Below are 25,495 nucleotides of genomic sequence, written 5' to 3' on the forward strand. Positions count from 1 at the left end.
TTTATCCATTGCTGTACTGGTAAACATACCTGTTGATTCTGCCAGTAAAACTTGGAGGTCACACTTCCTCTGTGCTGCCTCCAAAATCTTCAGAGTGTTGTCAGCCCTTGGACTGCAGCCTCCATAGGCATGATATAGTTTGCCCCATCCTGTCTCCTTGTGATTGGCCATGTAGCAAGGAGACCTAGCTCAAAGTTACCTGGGAACTGTAGTATAGCATGTGATGTCACAGCGCTATGCCCCCCTACAGTTACCTGCTCCCCTCTACCAGCGGTTGCATTTTAATGTACACAAAGAGACATTCCATCAGTGAATTAATTTGCAGTTTATTTAAATAGTTACAACTGTGTTACAGCAAAGAAAATGTGAAGGTCATGTGACAGCAGAAACATAACAGAAAACAGGCTGCGTAGACATCCTTGAACAGACACGAATCAAGCATAACATTGTCCTTAAATAACATTCAGAACACACATGTTGTCTTAAGCATGGGATCATGATTAAGCACCCTTCAAAAATTCATATTGGATGAATTATTACCTATTACCGTATAATGGAAATCATTATCCATGACTTTAATATTCATTGTGTTAGACCAACAGAAACCGCTAAAGCCCCATACACACTATCAGATTGTCTGCTGAGTTTTTCCTTCAGATTTACCAAAACCATGTAGTAGAAGGGCCTGCCTGATTGCATACACATTGAAACTCCTAAGGTTTGACCTCATATTATATGGTTTTGGTAAATCTGAAGGAAAAACTCAGCAGACAATCTGATAGCGTGTACGGGGCTTAATGGGACTTTTTTCAGCAACCAAATTCATATTCATATTCTTTGGACAGAACCTTTAAACAATTGCAATATGTTTATGTTTTGTAACAACAAATTCATAAAATAGGAGCATCAGGCTTACAATTAATAGTCACTTTTTGCAAATGCAATGGGGTTAAAAATGGTGTGATTAATGTTCTTCCACTTTACTAAAATCCGGATTCACACCATGATTAATAATACAATAGTATCACCCACAGAGATAGTGGTGAACCATTCTCTAAATTCTGTTTTAGTAATCTTGTTTTACTTTTTCATTTGTTTCATTATCAGATGTTCATGTGCTCTTTATGGTCAACAGTTTGTAAACACCTGACCCCCTTTATGAGCTTCTTGAATATCCACCTTTCAAAACCATGGACAATGAAAGTGGTCCCACTTTGTGGCTATACAGCCTCCAGTCTTCGGGAAGGCTATCAATAAAATTTTGTAGTACGTCTGGTGCTCATTTAACCAAAAAAACATTTGTGAGGCCAGGTACTGATAATGGATGGGCAAACATGGCTGTCAATTGAGATCGTTGGCCATGGGCCATGGAGTTGGCCCCAGTTTGTGGCAATACATCCTCTACACTTCTGGGAGGGCTTTCAACAAAATGTTGTAGTATGTCTGTATGCATTTATGCCCATTTAACTAAAATAACCTTTGTGAAGTCAGATACTGATAATGGATGGGAAAACCTGGCTGTCAGTTGCATTTGTTAGCCATGGGCCACAGAGTTAGCTTCAGTTTGTAGCAATACATCCTCCACTTTTCTGAGAGGGCTATTGACACCATTTTGTAGTATGTCTTTGGGCATTTGTGCCCATTTAGCCAAAATAACCTTTGTAAAGTCAGATACTGATAATGGATGGGAAAACCTGGGTCTCAGTTGAATTTATTGGACACCCCATTCCAAAACCATAGGCACTAATATGGAATTGCTCCCCCATTGTGGCTATAAGAACCTCCACTCTTCTGGGAAGGAACATTTTGGAGTGGGTATTTGAGCGTTTGTGCCCATTTAACCAGAGGAACATTTGTGAGGTCAGGTACAGATGTTGAATGGGAAAACCTGGCCATTTAAGTTTATTGGGCATCCCATTCCCATGCGATGGGCTTCAAAATGGAGTTAGCCTCCCATTGTTACTGTGAGAACCTTCGCTCTGCTTTGAGGGTTTTCCACAAGATTTTGTGTGTGTCTGGGGGAGTTTGTGCCCATTTAGCCAAAAGAGCAGGTACTGATGTTGGATGACAAGACCTGGCTCGAAAGTGACGTTCTGGTTCATCCCAAAGGTGTTCCTTCAGTTCCTCCACACTAAACTGCTCAAGCCATATCTTTATAGACAGCACAGCATAGACATACAGCCTGACCTGCAAAATCTAAGAATATTTCAATACCTTGTAGCACTATAGACAAGTATCGACCAGCACCTCTGTAACATTTGCATAAAATCAATTTTCAATAGAAAATCTTCATCATTGCATGGCCTCAAAATGGCTTGGATAGGAAAAGTTGGCTCATCACCATCAGATCCAAATAAACTTGAGTAGCTTGCAATAAAAAACTCCAATTCCAAAACTATGGCTTTTAATATGTAGTTAGCCCCTTCTGTCACTATAACATCCTCCACTCTTCTGCAGAGGTTTTCCGCAAGGTTTTGGAGTAAATCAGTGGAAATTTGGCTTGCAATCTAAATTACAATTCATCCTAAAAGTATTCTGTAGGGTTGAGGTCATGACCTCAAAACCAAACTGGTCAATCAATGACTTTATGGAGCTGTCTTTGTACACAGGGGCACAGTCATGCTGGAACAGAAAATGTCCTTCACCACACTGTTATTTAGATAATTGTGCTCTTCCAGCCTTGTAATGTCTTGGTATGCTGTATAATTTATAGTACCCTACACTGCAAACACCTAAATCTAGAGAGGGGGCCACATACGTTCAGTCATATCGTCTATGATATACCTTACACTGCTGTAAGTTTTATGTTGTTTAATGTTGGCAGAAGGAAGAAGTATTTCTCTGAGAAGTCTAATAATAGAGTTTATTTCCACTCTTCTGCATACCCTGTTTACATTTAGTACAATATACTAAGAAATTCCCGTATGATATTTTCCATAATTTTGAACTAAATGGGGAGTTGCCAGAGAGTACACAACGTTGTTGTGTTAGCACAAGCATGAACCCTATAGGTAACAAGCAAATAAAAAAATAAAAAAATCTGTCCAACTTTGCCGCAACCCACACAGTCCTCACAAACCTCCCCATAACCTGCTAAACCACTTCTATAAACCAAGGCTACATTTAGACATTTGGCTGTTATGGCCGTATCTCTGAAAAGCAAATAGGTGAATGGCTTCTTGAAACCTGTATAAAATAGATCATGCCTTGGCCCCAAACATTCTCAGATGTTCCACACTACCCTTAAAGGATAAGTCGGCTTTAAAACAAAGTGCATTTATCCTTTTTGCCCCCTTCCCTTGACCTTATCCAGCACATCCTTCCCCTCCAAAGATCCATACTTACCTCGATATGATGGAGGTGGTTTTGCAGTTTGTTTACATTTAGCGTTTTTCACTGTCCTGGCTGCACCTGTGCATTATAGCCCAATAGACTTCAATGGGACTCCACGATTGTCTGCAGTCTTGGGACACAACCCCACATAAGTGTATGGGCCTTAATCGTAGGTGAGACCAGGAAAGCTAAGGCTTGCGAGCTGGATGTAAACAAATAGCTGAGCTGTATCCATCATATCAAAGGTAAGTATGCATCTGTGGTCGGGAGGGTGGGTTAAATTAGGTCAGAAGATGGGCACAAAAAAAAAACACTACCCTATAGGTCTTAGCCCTTCAACAAGCAAATACAAAAATAAAAAATCTGTTCAACTTTGCCACAACCCACACAGTCCTCACAAACCTCCCCATAACCTGCTAAACCACTTCTATAAACCAAGGCTACATTTAGACATTTGGCTGTTATGGCCGCATCTCTGAAAAGCAAAGTGGTGAATTGCTTCTTGAAACCTGTATAAAATATATCATGCCTTGGCCCCAAACGTTCTCAGATGTTCCTCACTACCCTTAAAGGATAAGTCTGCTTTAAAAAAAAGTGCATTTATAATTTTTGCTCCCTTCCTTTGACCTAATCTAGCTCATCCTTCCTCTCCAAAGATGCATACTTGCCTTAAAACGATGAGGGTGGTTTCGCTGTTTGTTTACATTTAGCGGTCTTCACTGTCCTGGCTGCACCTGTGCATTACAGCCCAATAGACTTCAATGGGGCTCTACGATTGTCTGCAGTCTTGGGACTCAACCCCATAGAAGTGTATGGGCTCTAAGGCGTAGGTGAGACCAGGACAGCTAGGGCTTGCAGGCAGGATATAAACAAATAGCTGAACTGCAGCCATCAAATCAAAGGTAAGTATGCATCTGTGGTGGGGAGGGTGGGTTGAGCCAGAAGATGGGGGCAAAAAAGGGTATATGCACTTTGTTTTAAAGTGCACTTATTGTTTAAATCTGCCTTTCAAGTAGTACCAATGTATATGTTAAAACGTGCAAAATTCTCTCAAATCACCTACGTGCTTCATTATTAACATTCATTTTTCATCCATTTTATTGTAATTTCTGCATACTAGTCTTTGTAGCTTTTCTACTGTTTCACCCATAGTGCAATAGAGGCATGTGTATATTAAAGCTGACTTCTGGGGGAACAGATAAATACCTGTGTCCCAACACACTCCATTGGTTCCTTCCCCAGACCCCACCTATCAAAACGCATCTGTGATGCAGGGGTCAGTGGAGGGGCATGTAGCCAATGAGGCAAATTGAGATGGCCATTTCAGGTGGCATTTGGTGGGGTGTGACAGTGAGGTCAGAGTGTTCATACCAGACACTCCGTCCATACTGCCATTCACTAAAGTTGCCCTGTATACACAGGGCAGCATTACTGGACCAGTTACTATGATGCTTGCTGCTGGGCTAAACAGCGTCATTGGTTTTAATGGTGCAAGTGGCCATCTGCACTATGACAACCAATTACATTGAATAGTCCAGCCTCCTGTGTTTGCAACCAATGATGCTCAGCCTCACTGACTGCTGTGCCAGAGTCCTAGCAAACAAAGGGGGGGGGGGGCTGGTAAAAATGGGCTGGCATCTGGAGCATCCATAGGACACAGTATAGCAGGATCACCAAACCAAACACTCTAGCCCCACTGCAGCTCCGTAACATTGCCCTGTAAACACAGGGCAGCATTACAGAGCTGGTTGCTAGGATGCTGACGGCTGGGCTGCACAGCATCATTGGTTGTTATGGTGCAGTTGGCCACCTGCACCACAACAACCAATGTACAGCCCAGTCTCCTGTGTCCTAGCAACCAATGATGCTCTGCATCTATGGTTGCTGGGGCACAGGCAGTTAGGCCACAGCACTGTTGATTGCTGTGCCAGAGTCCTAGAAACCAAAGGGGGGAAATAGGGTGACATCTGGACAGTCCATGGGACACAGTATAGTAGGATCACCAGAAATATTCAAAAAACATACAATCTCTAACAGGCATCCCCATTATCATGTCAACCCATCACAACGCATCAATCCAGGAGCAGGAACAATGAAACAAATGCCCCCTCGGGTGGCAACCAACCTAGGCAAACTCCTTGGTCAGAGGAAGGTACCATAGTCCACTACCTTTGCTGTTAGGGCACAACTGCTAGATCTAGACTAGTAAATTGGAAGCTGTTATTGTTGATCTGACCAAATATCTATGACTTCAACACAACCTTTTATACATTTCGTCTGCTCCTCTATTCATCAGGTTGTTGCATAAGGAGAGAACTTGGTCTTTAAAGAGTAATACAATAAAAAATATTCACAAAGGAACTGCTTAGATCATTTAAATAATGAACTTGGTTGTAACTGGTTGTGTGGTCTTAAATTAATCACGGCCTGCACAACAGAAAAGTAATTACAATTCTCTACCGTTTTACTGCGGTTTAATAAGATTTTACATGATCTTGCCTGCGGGGGTAAAAGTTGGTGCAGTTCTTACAGGATCTACAATGGCAGCTGTCTCTCTAGCTCCATCATTTCTCCTACTAGAAATGAAAAGTGCTTGCTGGAAGCTGAAGAAGATTGGGGGCACGTCCTATGTTGGACTGGCTTGTATCATTATCTTGGCCCCCGTCTTTCTCTAACAGCATACACCTGTGAATTTTTATAGACATGTGGCCAAAAGAAAGAATTCCAATCACCAAAGTGTCATGAAATGTGTCAAGGCAGATGATGATTGTCCAAGAACATAATGGTTGTGATGAAACTACCGTGTTCTATTTCCATAGTCGAGTCACCTTTATCCATGTAACCAATTAAAGCTGAACTCCACACAGATATAAAAGCACAGCTCTGTCATACTTAATGTACCATTAAATGCATTTCAATTGCAAGCAGCAAGTACCTGAATATGACTTGGTATCAGCCTCCTGTCATTCCTCTACAGTAGAGCTCACGACAATTCAAAAAGTTATGCTGATTGGTGGAAAGAGTGACACAGAAATTAGCTCATCGGTCGGTTGCTTCTTCTATCACTGTCCAGTCAACCAGTCACAGGGTGAAGGTGGATACCTATAAGTCAAGGGTCTCCAAACTTTCTAAACAAAAGGCCATTTTACTGTCCTTCAGACTTTAGGAGGGCCAGACTGTGGCCATTGGAAGTAGAAAATATCCCGGCATCGGTGGGAGTAAACAATGCCCCTTCTTTGGCGTCAGTGGGAGGAATTGTGCTCCATCCTTGGTGTCATTTTGTGGGAAGAATCATCCCCCATTGTTGGTGTCAGCGGGAGAAACTGTGCCCCGCCATTGGTATCATTGGGAGAAACTCTCCCCGTCGTTGGTGTCAAGGAGAGCAATTGTGCCCCTTTTGTTGGTGTCAGTGTGGTGAATTATGCCCCAATGTTGGTGTCAGAGGATGAAATATTGCCCCAAGGGCCAGATAAAAGCCAGAAAAGGGCAACATTTGGCCCCCGAGTTGCAGTTTAGAGACCACTTCTCTAAATAAGAGTGACACTAGAAGAGAAAGATTAGATTCACTAACCAATCGGAGCTGTGCAAATGACAGGCCTGGTTGGACAGAATACCAATACTTTGGGAGAAAAAAAAACTGCCATGTATGCATTTATTCTTTGTATTTTACTGTTTGTGTGGAGTTCAGCTTTACCACATAGAATTCATGGCACCATACTGATTGGATTATGAAACTAGGACATGATGGGCACCATCATGTCCTAGTTTCATAATCCAATCAGTATGGTGCCCTTATACCTCCTATCTTGTTCTTGGCCAATCAACATCTGCCTGGACACATTCCATGGTTATTTGATTATGGTACTTGAATTAACACCTAGAATTCATGGTGCCATACTGATGATGGGCACTATCATGTCCTAGTTACATAATTAAATCCGTATGGTGCCCTTACACCTCCCATCCTGTTCTCGGACAATCAACATCTGCCTTGACACATTCCATAGTGATTTGGTAGTTGAATTAACAGCATGGCTTTAAATACAGGGGTATGCTCCTGACACTCATCAGTACTGAGGAAGAAACTTGGATGAGTGCTGAAAGGTCTTCAAATTTCCAGAACAGGGTCAGTTGAATGTGACTAACACCTACTAGACAAAGCATCATAGCATGACTTGGATAAATGAGAACCTTCACAGGCATAAAAATGAAGTAATTTAAAATTAACTTTAAAAAACTATTAAAATCTTTGAGGTTTACAAAAAAACCTTTACATGAACTGGAGCTTTATACAACCAAACTCTTCACATAGAAAACATTTTACAATATGTTCTTTTCTTGCATTATCTTGCATCCTATACAATATATTTACTACACTCGCTTTATACAAAAGACTCCAAGGTCCAAACAAACATTCCTGCTTCTATGTCCCTGGGTGGTCCTCTGTTCCCCGTGAGTTTTCATTTTTCTCCTGGACCACATTATTTGTGACCTGAATATCATTAGAGGTGGGAGTTTTAGGGTCACCGTGCTTAAAATATTCCCGCACTGTGTTCTTCACAGAGGATGGTAAAATGATACGAATTGTCTGACTGAAAGTTGTGATGGACTTGGTGTGACTTTTGGGAAGTTGGGTTTCTTTAGTAGATTGAGCTTCTTCATGTTCTTGTTTGCTTGTGACTTTTTTGTCTGTAAAGGCTGAAGACAAATCCCCATTTTTAGGTACTATATCATTTGCAGAGCTTCTTCTGACTACATGTGTGAGCTGTGTTTGCCATTGGGGTTTTTCTACTTCCAGGTGTTGCTTTCTGGAAATGGAATGCAATACCAACGGGGTGTTTTGGCCATAGAAGACAGTCTGAGGTATTTTGAGCTTTGGGACTTGATCACCCGGACTGCAAGAATCCTCATTCAGGTTTTGCTCATTAAGGTTAGTTATGGGCATGATGTTAGGAGAGGCATAGAAAGCCACTGTGGCTTCTTGGGGCCTCTCGTCTTTAGAGGACTCTCCTTTTTTAATCTCAATTTGCTTCACCGAGATCTCCTTATGAACACAAGTGCCATTTTCGGAACGTGATTCAGTTTTGACGTGGCTAAATTTTAATTTTGGCATCTGTAAATATGTGAAACTCTCTTTATCAGTGGAACTGAAAGGTTTACTGGATTCCTTGTCCAAGCATTCTTTATGAATGTTACCTTGGCCTGGAAACACATTGTTTCCTCTCTCTGTTTCTTTACTATTATTTTTCTTCTTGGATTCCCATTGCATCTCCCATGAGTCTAGGTCACAAGAGCTTGTCCCAAAGAGTGTAGATAAAGGTATGTGCCACTCTCTTAGTTTCTTTCTTGTAATTTCTGGGGATATTGTGTTTAGTCTAGCTGATGTTCCAAACATAAATGGTAAGGAGGTAACATCACTTGAATTGAACACAGGTGACTCTGAGCAAGAGAATGCGCTGTCTAGAGAACTTAGGGAAGAAGCAGAAGGAGAGGTGGTTGTTGAAGAAAGGCTTGAAAAACTTGACCTATTGGAAGGGTTTATCTTTTGAGAACTTTTCTCCTTTGTGTTGGGTTTTGTTTGGGTTGATTTCCAAAAACCATATTGTGCGTTTTTTTTACTAGGAGCCAGATCTTCTTGCAGCAGGTTCTGACTTTCTAGCTGTAACTGCTTTATCTGATTTATATAATCCAGGTGACTGTGTATAATGGTGGCATCACAACTGGACTGGCGAGCTACTGGTTCATGAGCCTGGACTGTAAGCCTAGAACTTTGACATACGCTTGGTTCTGAAGAACATCTGTCCCGAGCAGGACTAAGGCAGCATGCTGAATCCATACAGTTCAAGATGTCCATCTTTGTTTTGCTCAGGTAGCAGGCAGATATTTCACTAAAAAGGTCCCAGTCCTCCCTTTCCTGTAGCAGCAAAGACTCATCAAACAATACATCTTCATCTTTTAGCAGGTTTGACTCTGACTTGTCCAAGTCATATGCTTCGAATTCAAGCTCATCAGAGGAATCTTGCCGTTGGATCATGTGTATATCTGTTAAAATAAGTTATGTCAGAGTTAGTTATACTAGATGTGATTGCTCTTTGAGTAAATTCAAATATTTATTTTCACTTTTTTATATTCACTTTTTCTACTAGACTCTAGCACAGACATTCTCAACTAGGGTTCCAAGGATTCCTAGAGTTTCTGTAGAGCAGTGGTCTCCAAACTGCAGGCTGGGGGCTGAATGAAGCCCTTTGTGTACCTTTATCTGGCCCTAAGGGTACTATTCCTCCAACTGACACCAACAATGGGGCAATCATTTCTGCATTGACACCAGCAATGGGGCACTATTCCTTCCACTGACACCAATAATGGGGCATCATTCCTCCCACTGACACCAATGATGGGGTACTATTCCTCTGACTGACACCTATGATGGGGTACTATTCCTCCCGCTGACAATGATTGGCTCTTCATTTCTCTCACTGACACCAACTAGGGGGCACTAATAATTCCCCTAATATGAAAGATGGGACATTGTTTACTCCCACTGGCCATGGTCTGACCCCCCTAAAGTCTGAAACACAGTAAACTGCCAATTTATTTAGAAAATGTAGAGACCCTTGCTGTAGAGGTTGCTAGGGGTTCTCTGAGCCTTGCCTGATTGACCTCCCCTGTTCCAGGACCAATGTCTCTTGGCCAATCCAGCAGAACTATACCAATTATCTTTTTAGCTGTCTGTAAGGGTGACATTTGGACCGCTACTATAAGGGGGCATTCTTCCCATTTACCACCAATGTAAAAGGCAATTTTGCCACTAATACCCAAATGAACTGGTCATAGTAAGGGTTCCTAAGAAGTAAGAACTTAACGTTATTTTAGGAGTTCCTCTTGAGTAAAAGGTTTTCCCTTCAAACTTTGCTCTCTTGCAGAAGCAAGGCCTTTGGTAGAATCGTCCCATCTGCTTCTCACACCACATGCTGTGGTTCCATCCTCTAACCCAGCCTTTCTCAGCCTTTTCAACACAGATGAACACTTAAAATAACTTCCTGGTTTCAAGGTACCACTGCTAAAAATTACTATATCTACTACTCATGATACATTAGTGTGATGGTCAGTGGAAAGAATACCCCTTAACCTCTTATTGAGAAAATTAACCTCCTTAGCCCTTGTACACACGATCAGAGATTCCGACGGAATGTGTCCGATTGGAGTGTTTTGTCGTATATTCCGACTGTGTGTGGTCTGCATCGGACTGTTTCCGTCAGAATATCCGTCGGACCAAATTTTCCAACTTGCCGGAAATAATTTCCGACAAAATGCTCCGATCGGACATAAGAAAAAAAGGGGAATTGCGCTAACCTATATAAACAAAAATTGGTGTGAACCCTAAAAATATATATGTGTACCAATCTAGGAGTGAAAACAACCAAAAAACTCAAGTTATTACACCTAAGGGGTAAGTCACTTCAACAAATTGTGCACGTGTATGCATGTGCAACACTAGCCAACACAAATGAGTAGTGATGGCCGAACGGTTCGCCCGGCGGTCGTTTCGCGGCGAATTTCGGACGTTCACGGTCCGCTCGTTCGGCGGACTATTGGCGTTGTTCGCCCGGCGGACTTTCGTGTTTAATGTGTAAAAGAACTTTGACCTATGATGACACATCATCATGGGGTACAGGACAGCCAATTGAGACATGACAGCACATGGACACTTGGACATTCCCCCTAACTTATAAATACACCCGATCCGGCGGCCATTTTACATTCTTTCTTCTGTCACTATAGGGAAAGGTTGCTGTTTGGAGCAGGGACAGATAAAACGCTAGCTATTTGGTACACAAAAGTTCTTTTCAGGACTGGTATAGGTGTTAGGTGTATATAGGTTTGCTGTGCTACTGATTGTTGCAGCAGCCTGAGTGTCTTTTGTCAGTTTAGATAAAGGGACAGAGCGCTGTGTCTGCTGCTATTTTAGGGACAGCCAGATTAGTCATCATCATCATTAGCTGTTACTATCAGGTCCACAAAAGTGCTATTCAAGTAACCAGTTATAGTTCCAGTCTCCTCTGTTTTGCCAGTTTGTATAGGGACAGGAAGGAAGCAGTGTGTCAGGCAGTGAGGGTCAGTTTAAACAGTAGCTGTTGCTATTAGTTCCACAAAGGTTCTTTTCAGGACTGGTATCAGTGGTATGGTAATAGGCTTGTACACGTATAATATTCTTTCTTCCAAATATAGAAAGAATATTATACTTGACTGCTGCCCTTCTGCTGCAGTCTGCTAATCATTCACAACCCACTTGTTCCACAAAGCTCCTTATAAATAAGGACTGGTAACTTGGTCTGTCTAGGGTGTTACCGTACATAGTGTTGAGTGAGGTACAGTCTGCCTTTCTAGAAGGACTGGTATCGGTCCACAGTACATAGGGTTGAGGCGCACTACTGCTAACTGACCGCTGCCCTATACTGCAGCAGTCCTTCATCGGTATAGGGACTGACGTACAGTCTGCTAATCATTCACACACAACCTACTTGGTCCACAAAAGTTCTTATAAGGACTGGTAAGGTATAGGGTGCTACAGTACATAGGGTTGAGTGAGGTACAGTCTGCTACTCTATAAGGACTGGTATAGGTCCACAATACATAGGGTTGAGGTGCACTACTGCTAACTGACCGCTGCCCTATACTGCAGCAGTCCTTCATCGGTATAGGGACTGACGTACAGTCTGCTAATCATTCACACACAACCTACTTGGTCCACAAAAGTTCTTATAAGGACTGGTAAGGTATAGGGTGCTACAGTACATAGGGTTGAGTGAGGTACAGTCTGCTACTCTATAAGGACTGGTATAGGTCCACAATACATAGGGTTGAGGTGCCCTACTGCTAACTGACCGCTGCCCTATACTGCAGCAGTCCTTCATCGGTATAGGGACTGACGTACAGTCTGCTAATCATTCACACACAACCTACTTGGTCCACAAAAGTTCTTATAAGGACTGGTAAGGCATAGGGTGCTACAGTACACAGGGTTGAGTGAGGTACAGTCTGCTACTCTATAAGGACTGGTATAGGTCCACAATACATAGGGTTGAGGTGCACTACTGCTAACTGACCGCTGCCCTATACTGCAGCAGTCCTTCATCGGTATAGGGACTGACGTACAGTCTGCTAATCATTCACACACAACCTACTTGGTCCACAAAAGTTCTTATAAGGACTGGTAAGGTATAGGGTGCTACAGTACATAGGGTTGAGTGAGGTACAGTCTGCTACTCTATAAGGACTGGTATAGGTCCACAATACATAGGGTTGAGGTGCACTACTGCTAACTGACCGCTGCCCTATACTGCAGCAGTCCTTCATTGGTATAGGGACTGAGAGTTTTGTCACAGGGTCATTTAAAAAATGACAGGCAGAGGAAGAGGCAGGCCCTTCCGCAGGGGTGGTAGGGGTAGGGCAGGAGCAACAGGCTTGAGCCAAAGTGGGAAGTTGCAGAAGGTGCGTTCAATTACTTTAAAGGACGCACCAGACTTGGTTGAGTGGCTCGCTCAGCCTTACTCTTCTGCACCCTCCTCATCCTCTCGATCTGCACCCTCTTCTTCACTCTCTGCTATGTGCACCCCCAAAGACACTACCACCAACACCACCACCACCACCACCACCACATACCTTCCGCTTGAGTCACAGGAATTATTTTCCGATCCATATCAAGAGGACATTTCTGATGCGCAGCCACTCTTGGCATTGGATCAGGAAGAGAAGGTAGCAACAACCGCTACTCAGCAGTCTGACGACAGTACCCAGATCAGTCCAAGGAGGAGGTTGGTCCCCGGTGTTGCTGCCTACTCCGAGATCTCTACTTATAGCGGTGGAGAAGGTGACGTTGATGATGACGTGTCTAGTGATGTCACGTGGGTGCCCACAAGAGAGGAAGAGGAAAGGAGTTCAGAGGGAGATATGGACCAGCAGATAGGGAGGAGAAGCAGGAATAACTTACATTGCACAGGAGGGACAAAGCAGACTGCAAATGTATCAGGAGCGAGTCATCGACCATGTATGGTCACATCTGGCGCTCCCAGGACACCGGCACATGGCTCTGCAGTGTGGGTTTTTTTTAAGGTGTCTGCTGCTGACAATAGCGTTGCCATCTGCAATCTTTGCAGTCAACGCATTAGTCGCGGTAAGCCCAACACTCACCTAGGGACGACCGCCTTAAGAAGGCACATGAGCAGCCATCACCGAGCCCAGTGGGAGCAACGGAACACACAAAGCCACACTGCAGGCTCTCACCGTCCAGCCTCGTCTTCTACTTCTCCCTCTCCTCTCTCCTCACAATTGTCCTCCACTCCACCTTCCATCACGCCAAGCTCACGTTTTTCTGCAAAAAGGCAAGCTTCCGTGGGCCTAATGTTCGAGCGTAAAAAAATGATGACGCCGGATAACCCTCTTGCCCAACGGTTGACGGCTGGCTTGTCAGAACTGATTGCCCGCCAACTACTGCCATATAAACTGGTGGACTCGGAGGCCTTTCGCAAATTTGTGGCCATTGGAACACCACAATGGAAGGTCCCAGGAAGGAAGTATTTCTCAGAGAAGGGCATCCCAGAGCTAATGGCCATGTTCAGCGGCAAGTGAATGTATCTCTGGCACACAGTGTCGGTGCCAAGATACATCTGACCACAGACACGTGGTCTAGCAAACACGGGCAGGGAAGGTATATCACTTTTACTGCCCACTGGGTGAACCTTCTGACGGCCGTCAAGCATGTAACCCGTGGCACCCGTGTAGATTTGGTTTTACCGTCACGGATTGCATGCAGGCCTGACTCTTCTTCTCCTCCTCCTCCTACTCCATCCTCCTCCCTCTCCTCCTCCTCGGCTGACTCCTCCTTTTCCGCTGCTAGCGTCTTTTCCGCTGCGCCACCCAAGCTCCCCAGAACCTATTCGACATGCCAGGTGAGACGTTGCCATGCCGTGCTGCGTCTGTTGGGCCTGGAAGCCAAGAGCCACACTGGCCCGGCACTCCTTTCAGCTTTGCGTTCACAGGCAGATCAGTGGTTAACACCGCTCAATTTGACAGTTGGTAAAGTGGTGTGTGACAACGGTGCCAATCTGCTTAGCGCATTGAAACAGGGCAAAATCACGCACGTGCCATGCATGGCACACGTCTTAAACTTGGTCGTGCAGCGATTCCTTGTCAAATACCCTGGGGTCCAGGACATCTTGCGGCAGGCAAGGAAAATCTCGGCCCATTTCAGAAGATCTTACACGGCCATGGCTCGCCTTGCTGATATTCAGCGGCGACACAATCTGCCGGTCAGACGTCTTATTTGCGATTGCCCAACGCGATGGAACTCAACCTTCTATATGCTTGATAGGCTGCTCCAGCAGAAACGTGCAGTTAACGTCTACCTGTATGAACTCTGCGGAAGAACCGGTTCTGGGGAGCTGGGTTTTTTTTCACCGCGCCAGTGGCTGCTCATGCGTGACGCATGCAGACTTCTGCGCCCATTTGAGGAGATCACCAAACTGGTCAGTCGCAGCCATGGCACCATCAGTGACATGGTACCTTATGCCTTCTTTATGGAGCGTGCATTGCGTCGTGTCATTGATCAAGCTGTGGAGGAGCAGGAGCGGGAAGATGAGGAAGTCGCAATGCTGGATGAATTCCCAGGGGGGGGCTACTCTATCTGAGACAAGTCAACAACAGGAGTCTGAAGAGGAGTCAGAGGAGGATGGTGCCGGGGCGGATGAGGAGGAGCAAGAAGAGCATGCTTTAAACCTTTCTGGGATCCCTGTTGTGCGTGGATGGGGAGAGGAGAATGAAGAGGACGACATTATCCTGGATGATGAGCAGGAGCCAGGCCACCACACCGCTTCCACTTTAGTGCAAATGGGGGCCTTCATGCTCCAGTGTTTTAATAGGGACCCCCGTATAAAAAGCATAAGGGTCAAGGACAAGTACTGGGTGGCAACGTACTTAGACCCCCGTCACAGAGGGCTGTCAGAATGCAGCACTTCCAGGCCTTGCTTCGAGAAATGCTGCATTCTGCTTTTGCGTGTGCTGGTAGAGGAGCAATTCCCACTCCCAGGGAAGGAGTTGCGGGTACCAATCCAACAGCGCCTGCAAGAAGAGGCCGGTTTGAAGATGTGCTGGTGACTTCGGATATGAGGTCATTCTTTCAGCCGACCCATCGACAGGTGTCATCCGGATCCAGCATCAGGGAACGCCTAGACCGTCAGGTGTCCGACTACATCGGGTTAACGGCCGATGTGGACGCTCTGAGGAGTGATGAACCCCTGGACTACTGGGTGGGCAGGCTTGACCTCTGGCCAGAGCTTGCCCAATTTGCAATGGAACTGTTGGCTTGTGCCTCATCCAGTGTCCTGTCCGAAAGGACGTTCAGCGCAGCAGGGGGGATCGTGACCGATAAGCGTACTCGCCTAGCTCACGACAGTGTTAACTATCTCACATTTCTAAAAATGAATGAGGCATGGATCTCGGAGGAATTTAACACATGTGACCAGTAGACCATGTATATGTCTATAAACTATTTTTTTAATCGAGCACAGAGACCTTCTTTCTTCATTTGGCTCACTTCCTTGTCCAAAAAAAGCACACCGTACTATATGCCCGCACCCTCCTCTTTGAAGAGGTTGAGCGGTGTCATATTTCTACTGGGGCTGCTTATTATGAGGGTCTGCCACCATCCCTGTGCTGTGCTGACATCCTCCTGGGGCTGTACCTCTGTTGTGCAAATTATGAGGGGCTCCCACCATCCCTGTGCTGTGCTGACTTCCTCCTGGGACTGTGTCTCTGCTGTGCATATTTTAAGGTGCTCCCACCATCCCTGTGCTATGCTCATTATGAGGGGATCACACCATCCCTGTGCTCTGCTGACTTCCTCCTGGGGCTGCTTACGGTGCTGCTGTCAGTGCTGTATATCACGGTGCTGGTGTGAGTGCTTAATGTCACGCTGCTGATGTCAGTGCTCTCTATCACGGTGCTGCTGTCAGTGCTGTATATCACGGTGCTGGTGTGAGTGCTTAATGTCACGCTGCTGATGTCAGTGCTCTCTATCACGGTGCTGCTGTCAGTGCTGTATGTCACGCTTCTGATGTCAGTGCTCTCTATCACGGTGCTGCTGTCAGTGCTGTATATCACGGTGCTGGTGTGAGTGATTTATGTCACGCTGCTTATGTCAGTGCTCTCTATCACGGTGTTGCTGTCAATGCTGTATGTCACGGTGCTGCTGTTAATGCTTTATGTCACGCTGCTGATGTCAGTGCTCTCTATCACGGTGCTGTTGTCAGATGACTCTATCACGGTGCAGGTGTCATTGCTGTATGTCACGCTGCTGGTGATCATCTCCTGCACCCTCTTCTTTGCCTACCCTGGTCCCTGACCTTCCCTCTCCTCCATTGCCTTTATGCGCTGCACAGTCCAGAATTGTCAGAACAATTTCCCATATAAAAAAAGAATGCTTGTAGTTATCGATCCCAAATTCACCTCATACATGTGTTATGTCATTGGCCATGTGGTGGGACTATGTTTGCCCAGCTAATAATTATTTTGTGGCTGCAAATTTGACCTAAAGGTTTGCGAAGTTCGCCTCCCATTGAAGTCAATGGGGCCCGCCGCGAACGTTCGGTTTCGCGAACGATCGGCCGCGTTCGCGGTCAGCGTTCGCGAAACGTCCCGTCGGAAGTTTGTCCATCACTACAAATGAGATATAACTATGTATCTCCAGTGTTCGCATCAAGGAAAAAAATTACTGTGTAAAGATTAAAAAATTACAAGGCATGGGTGATGAACTAAAGCTCAAACAAAGTGCAAAACAAGATAAACATAAATACTTGTATCTCCTCCTTTTCTTCCAAACTTTGCTCTCTTGCAGAGTTAAGTCCTTTAGCAGAATCTAAACAACTACTTCCAGCACCTTGTGCTATGGTTTCGTTTTCCAGCCCTTATGCTTATACTGGGTCTGACAGCAGATAAAACCATAGTGCGCGTAAGGGGATGATGTGAAGAACCTTCAAGATATCAAAGCACCATCAGCCTGGGTAGAGTATTGTTGGATGTTTGCCCTCTCTGGGGAAGCAGTGGTCTCTTTGCAGGGGTCAAGGCATGCTACCCTACTGAGTCAGAACTATATCTGTGCAGTCAGCAAAGTTCTTGACTCAGCAGGGGGAGTATCAGACCTGTGCAGACTGATCACTGTTTACCTACTGGGGGCAAGGGTCCCACTCTGCAGCGAGCTTGCTGAGGACAGGCCTTTTTGCTCATTGACATTGAATGCTGTTTGTTTTCCTGCACCCATAATTGTACTAAGCTGATTCAAACTGAGAGGGCTTTAAAGACTTTATTAGATCTCTTGTAAAAATGTGAGGATGAATTGTTCCATAGTGTCTGCAGCTACAGAGGTCAGTGAGGTCTTGTTTTAAACATATTTACTACTTGTTATGAATATATTAATAGTTGACTGTTCATTGCCTTGTTTGTTTTCTATTTTTAAAACTGGAAACTCCTTATTTGTAGAAAAAAAATCCACACCACTTTCCTTTCAGTTTTCATATATATGAATATAAAATGCAACATCTGAGAGTCAACTTACCTGCCAAGTCATCAGTACTTCCTGAATCTTGCTGTCTGTGTTTACTGAACAGAAAGGAAGCATCTTGTTCGAAGATGAGCGAGTAATTCTCTATAAGAAATTGCACCAGCTGAGCCACCTATACAAAAATACCAGTGTTAAGCAGTGTGATATTTTTTTTTGCCAGAATAATTAATACATTATTGATACATGTGTAGAACCCTTTAGTGTGCTAGATGTAGATAGGTTTGTTGTTAGGGTAGCTAAATATTAGTTTAGCTGAGGGTAAAGCCTGAGCTATGAATCTGGGTAAGGATTTAGTGACTCAAAGCTGGGTGACTCATCCTAGCAGCTTCTCTGGTGCCTCCTCCTGTTTCAGGGACATTGAAGAATGTTCTAGACATATTGGGTGAAGGTTAGGAGGAGCTGTTTGGAATATTTATGAGGGCCTCAGCCAATTCCCAGCAAAGGAATGGCAGGGGGCAGGCAACCCCATAAATAGGCATGAGTCATACAAGGAGGGGCAGTCGGTGGAAGGTGTAGTGCTAAGGAGGCTGTCAGTGGCCTTTGAGGGTGACCCCTAGTTGGGGGGGGGGGGGTCACCTCAGGCCTGGGGCTTGGGTGCTGGAAGGTTCCTACTAAAACACACAGAGGAAGCTCTTCCTGGAAGCACAGGAGCAAGGAGAGATGACAGCAGGAGCTGGTCAGCACGTCTGGGAGATCTCCTGAGAGTCAGCCGCGTGGGCTGGTGACTGTGGGGAGAACTTAGCCTGGATGGCTAGTGAAAGGGTCAGCTGCAGCCAAGTGGGTTGGCAGTGCCTGAAGAGGTGGTGTTGGGATCAGTAGCCACAGGAGTGATGCAACTGAAATTCTGCTGCACACCTAAGGAGCCTTGGGTTCCTGCCTGTAATGGATCATTGCTTTCATCTGACTGAGTGAATGTCAGGTATTCACAGTGTTCCAGCTAGGTTCTGCAAGTAAGTGTCTCCCTGGCCAATCAGGGAGACCAATCGGGTCTCAGAACCCACTTTCCAATTCGGCTGGGAGCCGAAGCAGCCTCCTAAAGTAAGGCCGGACTGATCGCCGCCTTCCCATCTGATCGCTGCCTTCCCGTCCGTCCCCTGCAGGGGGATGGCGGTTGTGTGAGTGGGGGGGGGGGGTTGTTTGCCAACTCCCCTCCAAAATATTGAGCACCAGCCACCACTGCTCAGGTTACTCCCCAGCAAGGGCACAGACAGCAATAAAATCCTGACAGAGGGTGGATATCTAGACATATTTTCCAGTCGTAAGTTATTTTTATCCTCTTTGCAGAATTACCTCGATAAATAAATTGCATATCCTTAAGTCGGAATGTCTGGATATTAAGGATATCCTTGAAAAAGGGAACAAAGCATCAAGTTGTGCCAAAAATACACAGTAATATGAAAGTGGACACCAGCCAGGAGACCTTCTCTTGGTGTGAACAGACTCCCTGGTACTGGAACAATTTTTATACTTAGGATGTTTGGAATGTACAACATAAAATATACAAAATAACTACTTGGAGAACCCTGCTTCCAACTATTAGGTGCCAAAAATCGAGAATGTCCTTGTTCTTCTGACTTTTTGGTGTGTTGCTGTTTATTTTAATAGGCTGCCTTAGCACAGCGCATGTCAATGCATGGAAAAACAAAATGCTAAATGTTGCTCCCACCTGCACAATACTATCAGGTTGTAGCAGGGGCGGACTGACAACTCATGGGGCCCCCGGGCAATAGAAGATCATGGGGCCCCCTTGGTTTTCACACTCAAGCAACACCTGCACAGGAAGACACTGGAGGGGGAACGCACACACACAGAGGGGGACACTGGAGGGAGCACATACACACAGGGAGACACTAGAGAGATAACGCACACACACAGGGGGACACTGGAGGGAGAACGTACATACACATAGGGGGACACTGGAGGGAGAACATGCACACAGGGGGACACTGGAGGGAGAACGCACACACACACGCATGGGGACACTGGAGGGAGAACGCACACACACAGATGGACACTGGAGGGAGAACATACACGCACACACAGGAGGACACTGGAGGGAGAACATACACACACAGGAGGACACTGGAGGGAGAGCGCACACACAGGGGGACACTGGAGGGAGAGCGCACACACAGGGGGACACTGGAGGGAGAACACACACACAGGGTGACACTGGAGGGAGAACACACACACGGGGGGGGGCATTGGAGAGAGAATGCACACAGGGGGACACTGGAGGGAGAACGCACACACAGGGGGACACTGAAGGGAGAACACACACACAGGGGGGACACTGGAGGGAGAATACACACACGGGGGGAACACTGGAGGGAGAATACACACATACAGGGGGACACTGGAGGGAGAACGCACACACAGAGGGATACTGAAGGGAGAACGCACACACACAGGGGGACACTGGAGGGAGAGCGCACACACCAGGGGACACTGGAGGGAGAACACACACACAGGGGGACACTGGAGGGAGAACGCACACACGGGGGAACACTGGAGGGAGAATGCACACACGCAGGGGGACACTGGAGGGAAAACACACACACAGGGGGACACTCACACAGGAGGACACACACACAGGAGGACACTCACACAGCACAGGAGGACATGCACACAGGGGACACTCACACAGGAGGACATGCACACAGGGGGACACTCAAACAGGGGGACACTCAAACAGGGGGACATGCACACAGGGGGACACGCACACAGGGGGACACGCACACAGGAGGACACTCACACAGGGGGACGTGCACACAGGAGGACACGCACACAGGAGGACATGCACACAGGGGGACATTCACACAGCACAGGAGGACATGCACACAGGGGGACATGCACACAGCACAGGGGGAAATGCACACAGGGAGATGCTCACACAGCACAGGAGGACATGCACACAGGGAGACGCTCACACAGCACAGGAGGACATGCACATAGGGGGACACTCACACAGGAGGACACACACAGAGGGGGACACGCACACAGGGGGACACGCACACAGGGGGACATGCACACAGCACAGGGGGAAATGCACACAGGGAGATGCTCACACAGCACAGGAGGACATGCACACAGGGAGACGCTCACACAGCACAGGAGGACATGCACATAGGGGGACACTCACACAGGAGGACACACACACAGGGGGACACGCACACAGGAGGACACACACACAGGGGGACACGCACACAGGGGGACACACACACAGGAGGACATGCACACAGCAAAGGAGGACATGCACACAGCACAGGGGGACATGCACACAGGGGGACACTCACACAGCACAGGAGGACATGCACACAGGGGGACACGCACACAGGAGGACACGCACACAGGAGAACACGCACACAGGGGGACATGCACACAGGGGGACACTCATGCACACAGGGGGACACTGGAGGGAGAACACACACACAGGGGGACACTGGAGGGAGAACGCACAGACGGGGGAACACAGGAGGACATGCACACAGCACAGGAGGACATGCACACAGGGGGACATGCACACAGCACAGGGGGACATGCACACAGGGCGACACTCACACAGCACAGGAGGACATGCACACAGGGGGACATGCACACAGGGGGACACGCACACAGGAGGACACGCACACAGGGGGACATGCACACAGGGGGACACTCACGCAGCACAGGGGGAAATGCACACAGGGAGACGTGCACACAGGGGGACATGCACACAGGGGGACATTCACACAGGAGGACATGCACACAGGGGGACACGCACACAGGGGGACATGCACACAGGGGGACACTCACACAGCACGGGGACATGCACACAGCACAGGGGGACATGCATACATGAGGACATGCACACAGGGGGGCACTCACACAGGAGGACATGCACACAGGGGGACACGCACACAGGAGGACACACTCACAGCCAGGAGGACACTGTGGGATAGGGGGACCCGGGGCCCATACATCTGTACCCCTCATCACATGTGGCGGCCCTGGTGTCTCAGGCAGATTCACTCACCGAGTCACCGGATGCCGATAATAATACTTCTAAGGCCGCGTACACACGGGCGGACTGTTCGCCCAACTTAGTCCGCTGAACAGTGTTTCAGCGGACAGTCCGCTCGTGTGTGGGCTTCAGCGGACTGTTTCAGCGGACAGTCTGATGAACAAAGTCTTACGGAATTTCCGTAAGACAGTCCGTTCAAACTTGGTTTTGTCCGTCCAAACTTGGTTTCAGCGGACAGTCCGCTCGTGTGTAGGCAAGTTGGACGGACTAAGTATCGCGCATGCTCAGAAAGGGTTTACACGGCCGAAGGTTGCATTGCAGTGTATAGGACGTAGTTTTTCTAGTCCCGTCGTACGTGCTGTACACGTCATCACGCACGTTTTCAGCGGACTGTTCGTTCATCGTGTGTGGTCAAGTCCGTTCATGCTAATTTTGAACGGACTGTTTGTCGGATTGTTTGACGAACTTAGTTGGGCGAACAGTCCGCCCGTGTGTACGCGGCCTAACGGGACGCTGCTCCTAGCCGGCCCCTCCACTCTTCTCGTCCGTCACAGGTGATGTCACAATGCATACAGTACAAGCACCTGGGACTGACGGGAGGGAAGGAGAGGCTGGCAGGGAGCAGCACGTAGTTAGCAGTATTATTATCGCATCACGGCATGTAATTCAGCCGATGCAAATGGCCTCTCCTGTGGCCGAGTCCGGGCCCCTAATGTCCTCGGGCGACGTCCGAGTGACCAACTGGTCAGTCCACCCCTGGGTTGTAGGTAAGGTGACATCTTTTATTTAAGGCTGAGGTTTAACCACATGCCTACTGGGCATTTTTACCCGCTTCCTGCATAGGCCAATTTTCAGCTTTCAGCGCTGTCACACTTTGCATGACAATTGCACGGTCATGTAACATTGTACCCATAATGACAATTTTATCATTTTTTTCACACAAATAGAGATTTCTTTTGGGGGTGTTTAATCGCCACTGAATTTTTTATTTTTTGCTAAGCAAACGGAAAAAAATCTGAAAATGTTATTTAAAATTAAGAAAAGTTTTACTTAGCTTCTGTTTCGCCTTCAGTGATGTGTGCTGATGAGGCTGCATTGATGAGCACTGATAGCCTGCACTGATAGCCTGCACTGATGGGCACTGATGAGGTGGCACTGATAGGCGGAAAGCGGTCTTATTTAAAAAATATGATTAGCGGTTATTGAAGAGGGATGAAAGGAGGAACCAGGGAGGACAAAATATATACATGTAGCACCAAGGGAGGCCAGTCCATTAAGGGCACACGGGTGCCGCTCCTCTCCCTATCCATGCATCGTGCCCCTTTCAGGACAGCGGCGCATGGATTCCAATGCGGGGATGCTGTTTTTTTTTTAAAGCACCGATTACAGCCAGAGGCTCCAGTAGGCTTCAGTATAGGGTGGGCTTGGGTCACAGGGAGTGCGCTCCGATCCCACCCAGGTGTGTTACAACAGCCTATTGGATGCCCAGGAGGAGGAGGGAAGGAGCAAGAAGCGGAATGGAGGAGAGGACATGAGGTCGCTGCCCCACGCTGCATGCCACCAGCCGCCGATGGGGTAAGTGCCGGACTGACCAGCAAACAGCGGGTGGGTGTCCCTCTGGGGGGGGGGTTGTTGTTTGCTGCCCACCAAAAGAAAAATCACCATCCGCCACTATGTAGCACCCTCTAACTAGGTGCTAGTGTACATAATTGTTAGTGTAGGAAAATTTGGCCTAGCTGAGAGCCAGGCCTGAGTTAAATCTGGGTCTAGGCTGAGTGACTCAGGGAGCCTGGATGGGTGCTAAGAATATGCATGCATCATACATACAAGGGGGAGTACAACTGGGGGAATCCATAGTGGAGAAGGATCTGGGGGTTTTGCCTAATAATAGCATGCAATGCCAAGCTGCGGTTTCCAAAGCTAAACAAAGTCCTTTCTTGTATTAAGTGAGGTATGGACTCCAGAGAGAGAGATATAATTTTTCCCCCCTGTACAAATCATTAGTAAGGCCCCTTTCACACATGCGGACAGTATGTCCGTATTTTATCCATCCTTTTGCGGATGAAATACGGACATACATGCATCCCTATGGGATAGCGGGTGTCTGCGGATGAACATCCGCTGACACCCGATATCGTCCGTCTCTGCTATGGTCCGATTCTGCAGATGGAGGAAAATCCTATTTTCTCATATCGTCTTCCAGGACAGCCTCTGAGACATAGGGCTCCTCCCTCTGGGACAGGAAACACGTTCACCCAAATGGTTAAAAGGAGGTCCTCCAGGCCTACCCCTTCAGTTTTTGTGTTTCCTGCCGGACGGGAGCTCCATGTTCCAGGACTGGCCTCTGAGGTACCTTCCCCTCTGCCCAAAGCGCCCCTCTGTCTAAGTGCAGTGAAGAGAGGGCTGCTTGTACACCGCTGCCTATAAGCTTGGGGAGAGTTGGACCTTAGAGGAGCAGTGGATCCCCTACCTCCATTTTGGTCGCACAGTCCGGTTGTTGTGCTTCATTGGAAAAAACGTACGGCACCCAAGAAGGAACGGCGTCCACGAGACATGCGGGACGTCCGTTCTGGGTATGGTTACGAACGTACGTGCATCCGAGGAGCGGTTTCCGCGTTCCAACGAACGGAAGTGATGCTGCTTCCGGTGGAACCGCTTCATCAGAGGGCACCAGGGAACGAAGGTTCCAGTTTCCAGGCGCAGCGTGTGTGGCTTGGTGGGCGTCTGGAGCCTGTGTAGATCCAGCAGAGGCTGTGACAGGAGCCATGGAGGGCACTGCAGCAGTTCAGGCGGTCGACTCCAGTTCTTCTGGCACCGGCACCTCTCAGGTAAGTGTGGTGAGGGCAGACCATGGCTTACTCTGGGAGGGAATGAGGTCCTTGGGACCAAGGCCATTCCCTGGGTGGGGAACCACAGGTGAAGGGCTGGGCACTTCTCTCCTTCCCCCGAGCACAGTGGTGGCAACGGTTGGGAACAGGCTTTCATGGTTTGTTTTCTGTCTTTTCTTTTGCTTTCAGGGTATAGCACAAGACAGAGCTCAGATACAGCCTCCAAGGAGAAAGTGTGCTGTTTGTGGGACAAAACTTGGGCCCAATTGGGAGAAGCCGATTTGCCCCAAATGTGTCAGTAGTTTATCTAAGGATGACTCCATAACTGAGTGTCAGAAGATCCTTTCGTCAGTAAAAGACGAGATTGCATCCACCTTCAAGTCATTCAGAGGAATGATGGATAGGATGCAGGGTCCCTCTGTGCCCTTATCTAGGGCGGTAAGTTTGCCCTCCCTGTCTGAGCCCAGTCTGAAGCATACGGAAGATAGGGAGAGCTGGCCTCTTCTCAAGTGGACTCAGGGTCTGACTCTGAGGAAGAGGAAGATTACTCCAGAGGGTCCAGGTATAAGTTGACATTGGATGATGTGGGGGATTTGTTAAAAGCGATCTATGACACCCTAGAGATCAGAGAGGAGTCGGTACAGCTTTCTAAGCATGACCTCATGTATCAGGGGGTCTCTGCCCAGAAATCCAGAGTTTTCCCTGTGCGCAAATCTC

At 47.1% G+C, this 25,495-nt stretch overlaps 1 protein-coding gene across 1 annotated transcript in view; it reads right to left on the reverse strand.

Moving 5' to 3' along the window:
* Positions 1-306: 306 nt before the first annotated feature.
* The window catches only part of LOC143958282 (rho GTPase-activating protein 20-like), a 161,437-nt gene continuing 136,248 nt past the window's right edge, over positions 307-25,495 (reverse strand). The window contains exons 14-15 of the mRNA XM_077467806.1: positions 17,942-18,059; positions 307-9,375 (exon numbers count right to left, since the gene is read on the reverse strand). Of these exons, the coding sequence (XP_077323932.1) occupies positions 7,757-9,375; positions 17,942-18,059 (1,737 nt within the window). The 3' untranslated portion in view covers positions 307-7,756. The remainder of the gene's footprint in view (positions 9,376-17,941; positions 18,060-25,495) is intronic.

The sequence above is a fragment of the Lithobates pipiens genome, unplaced genomic scaffold, assembly GCF_037356315.1.
Source record: "Lithobates pipiens isolate NorthernLeopardFrog02 unplaced genomic scaffold, aLitPip1_a1.2 Scaffold_60, whole genome shotgun sequence".
Taxonomy (NCBI): domain Eukaryota; kingdom Metazoa; phylum Chordata; class Amphibia; order Anura; family Ranidae; genus Lithobates; species Lithobates pipiens.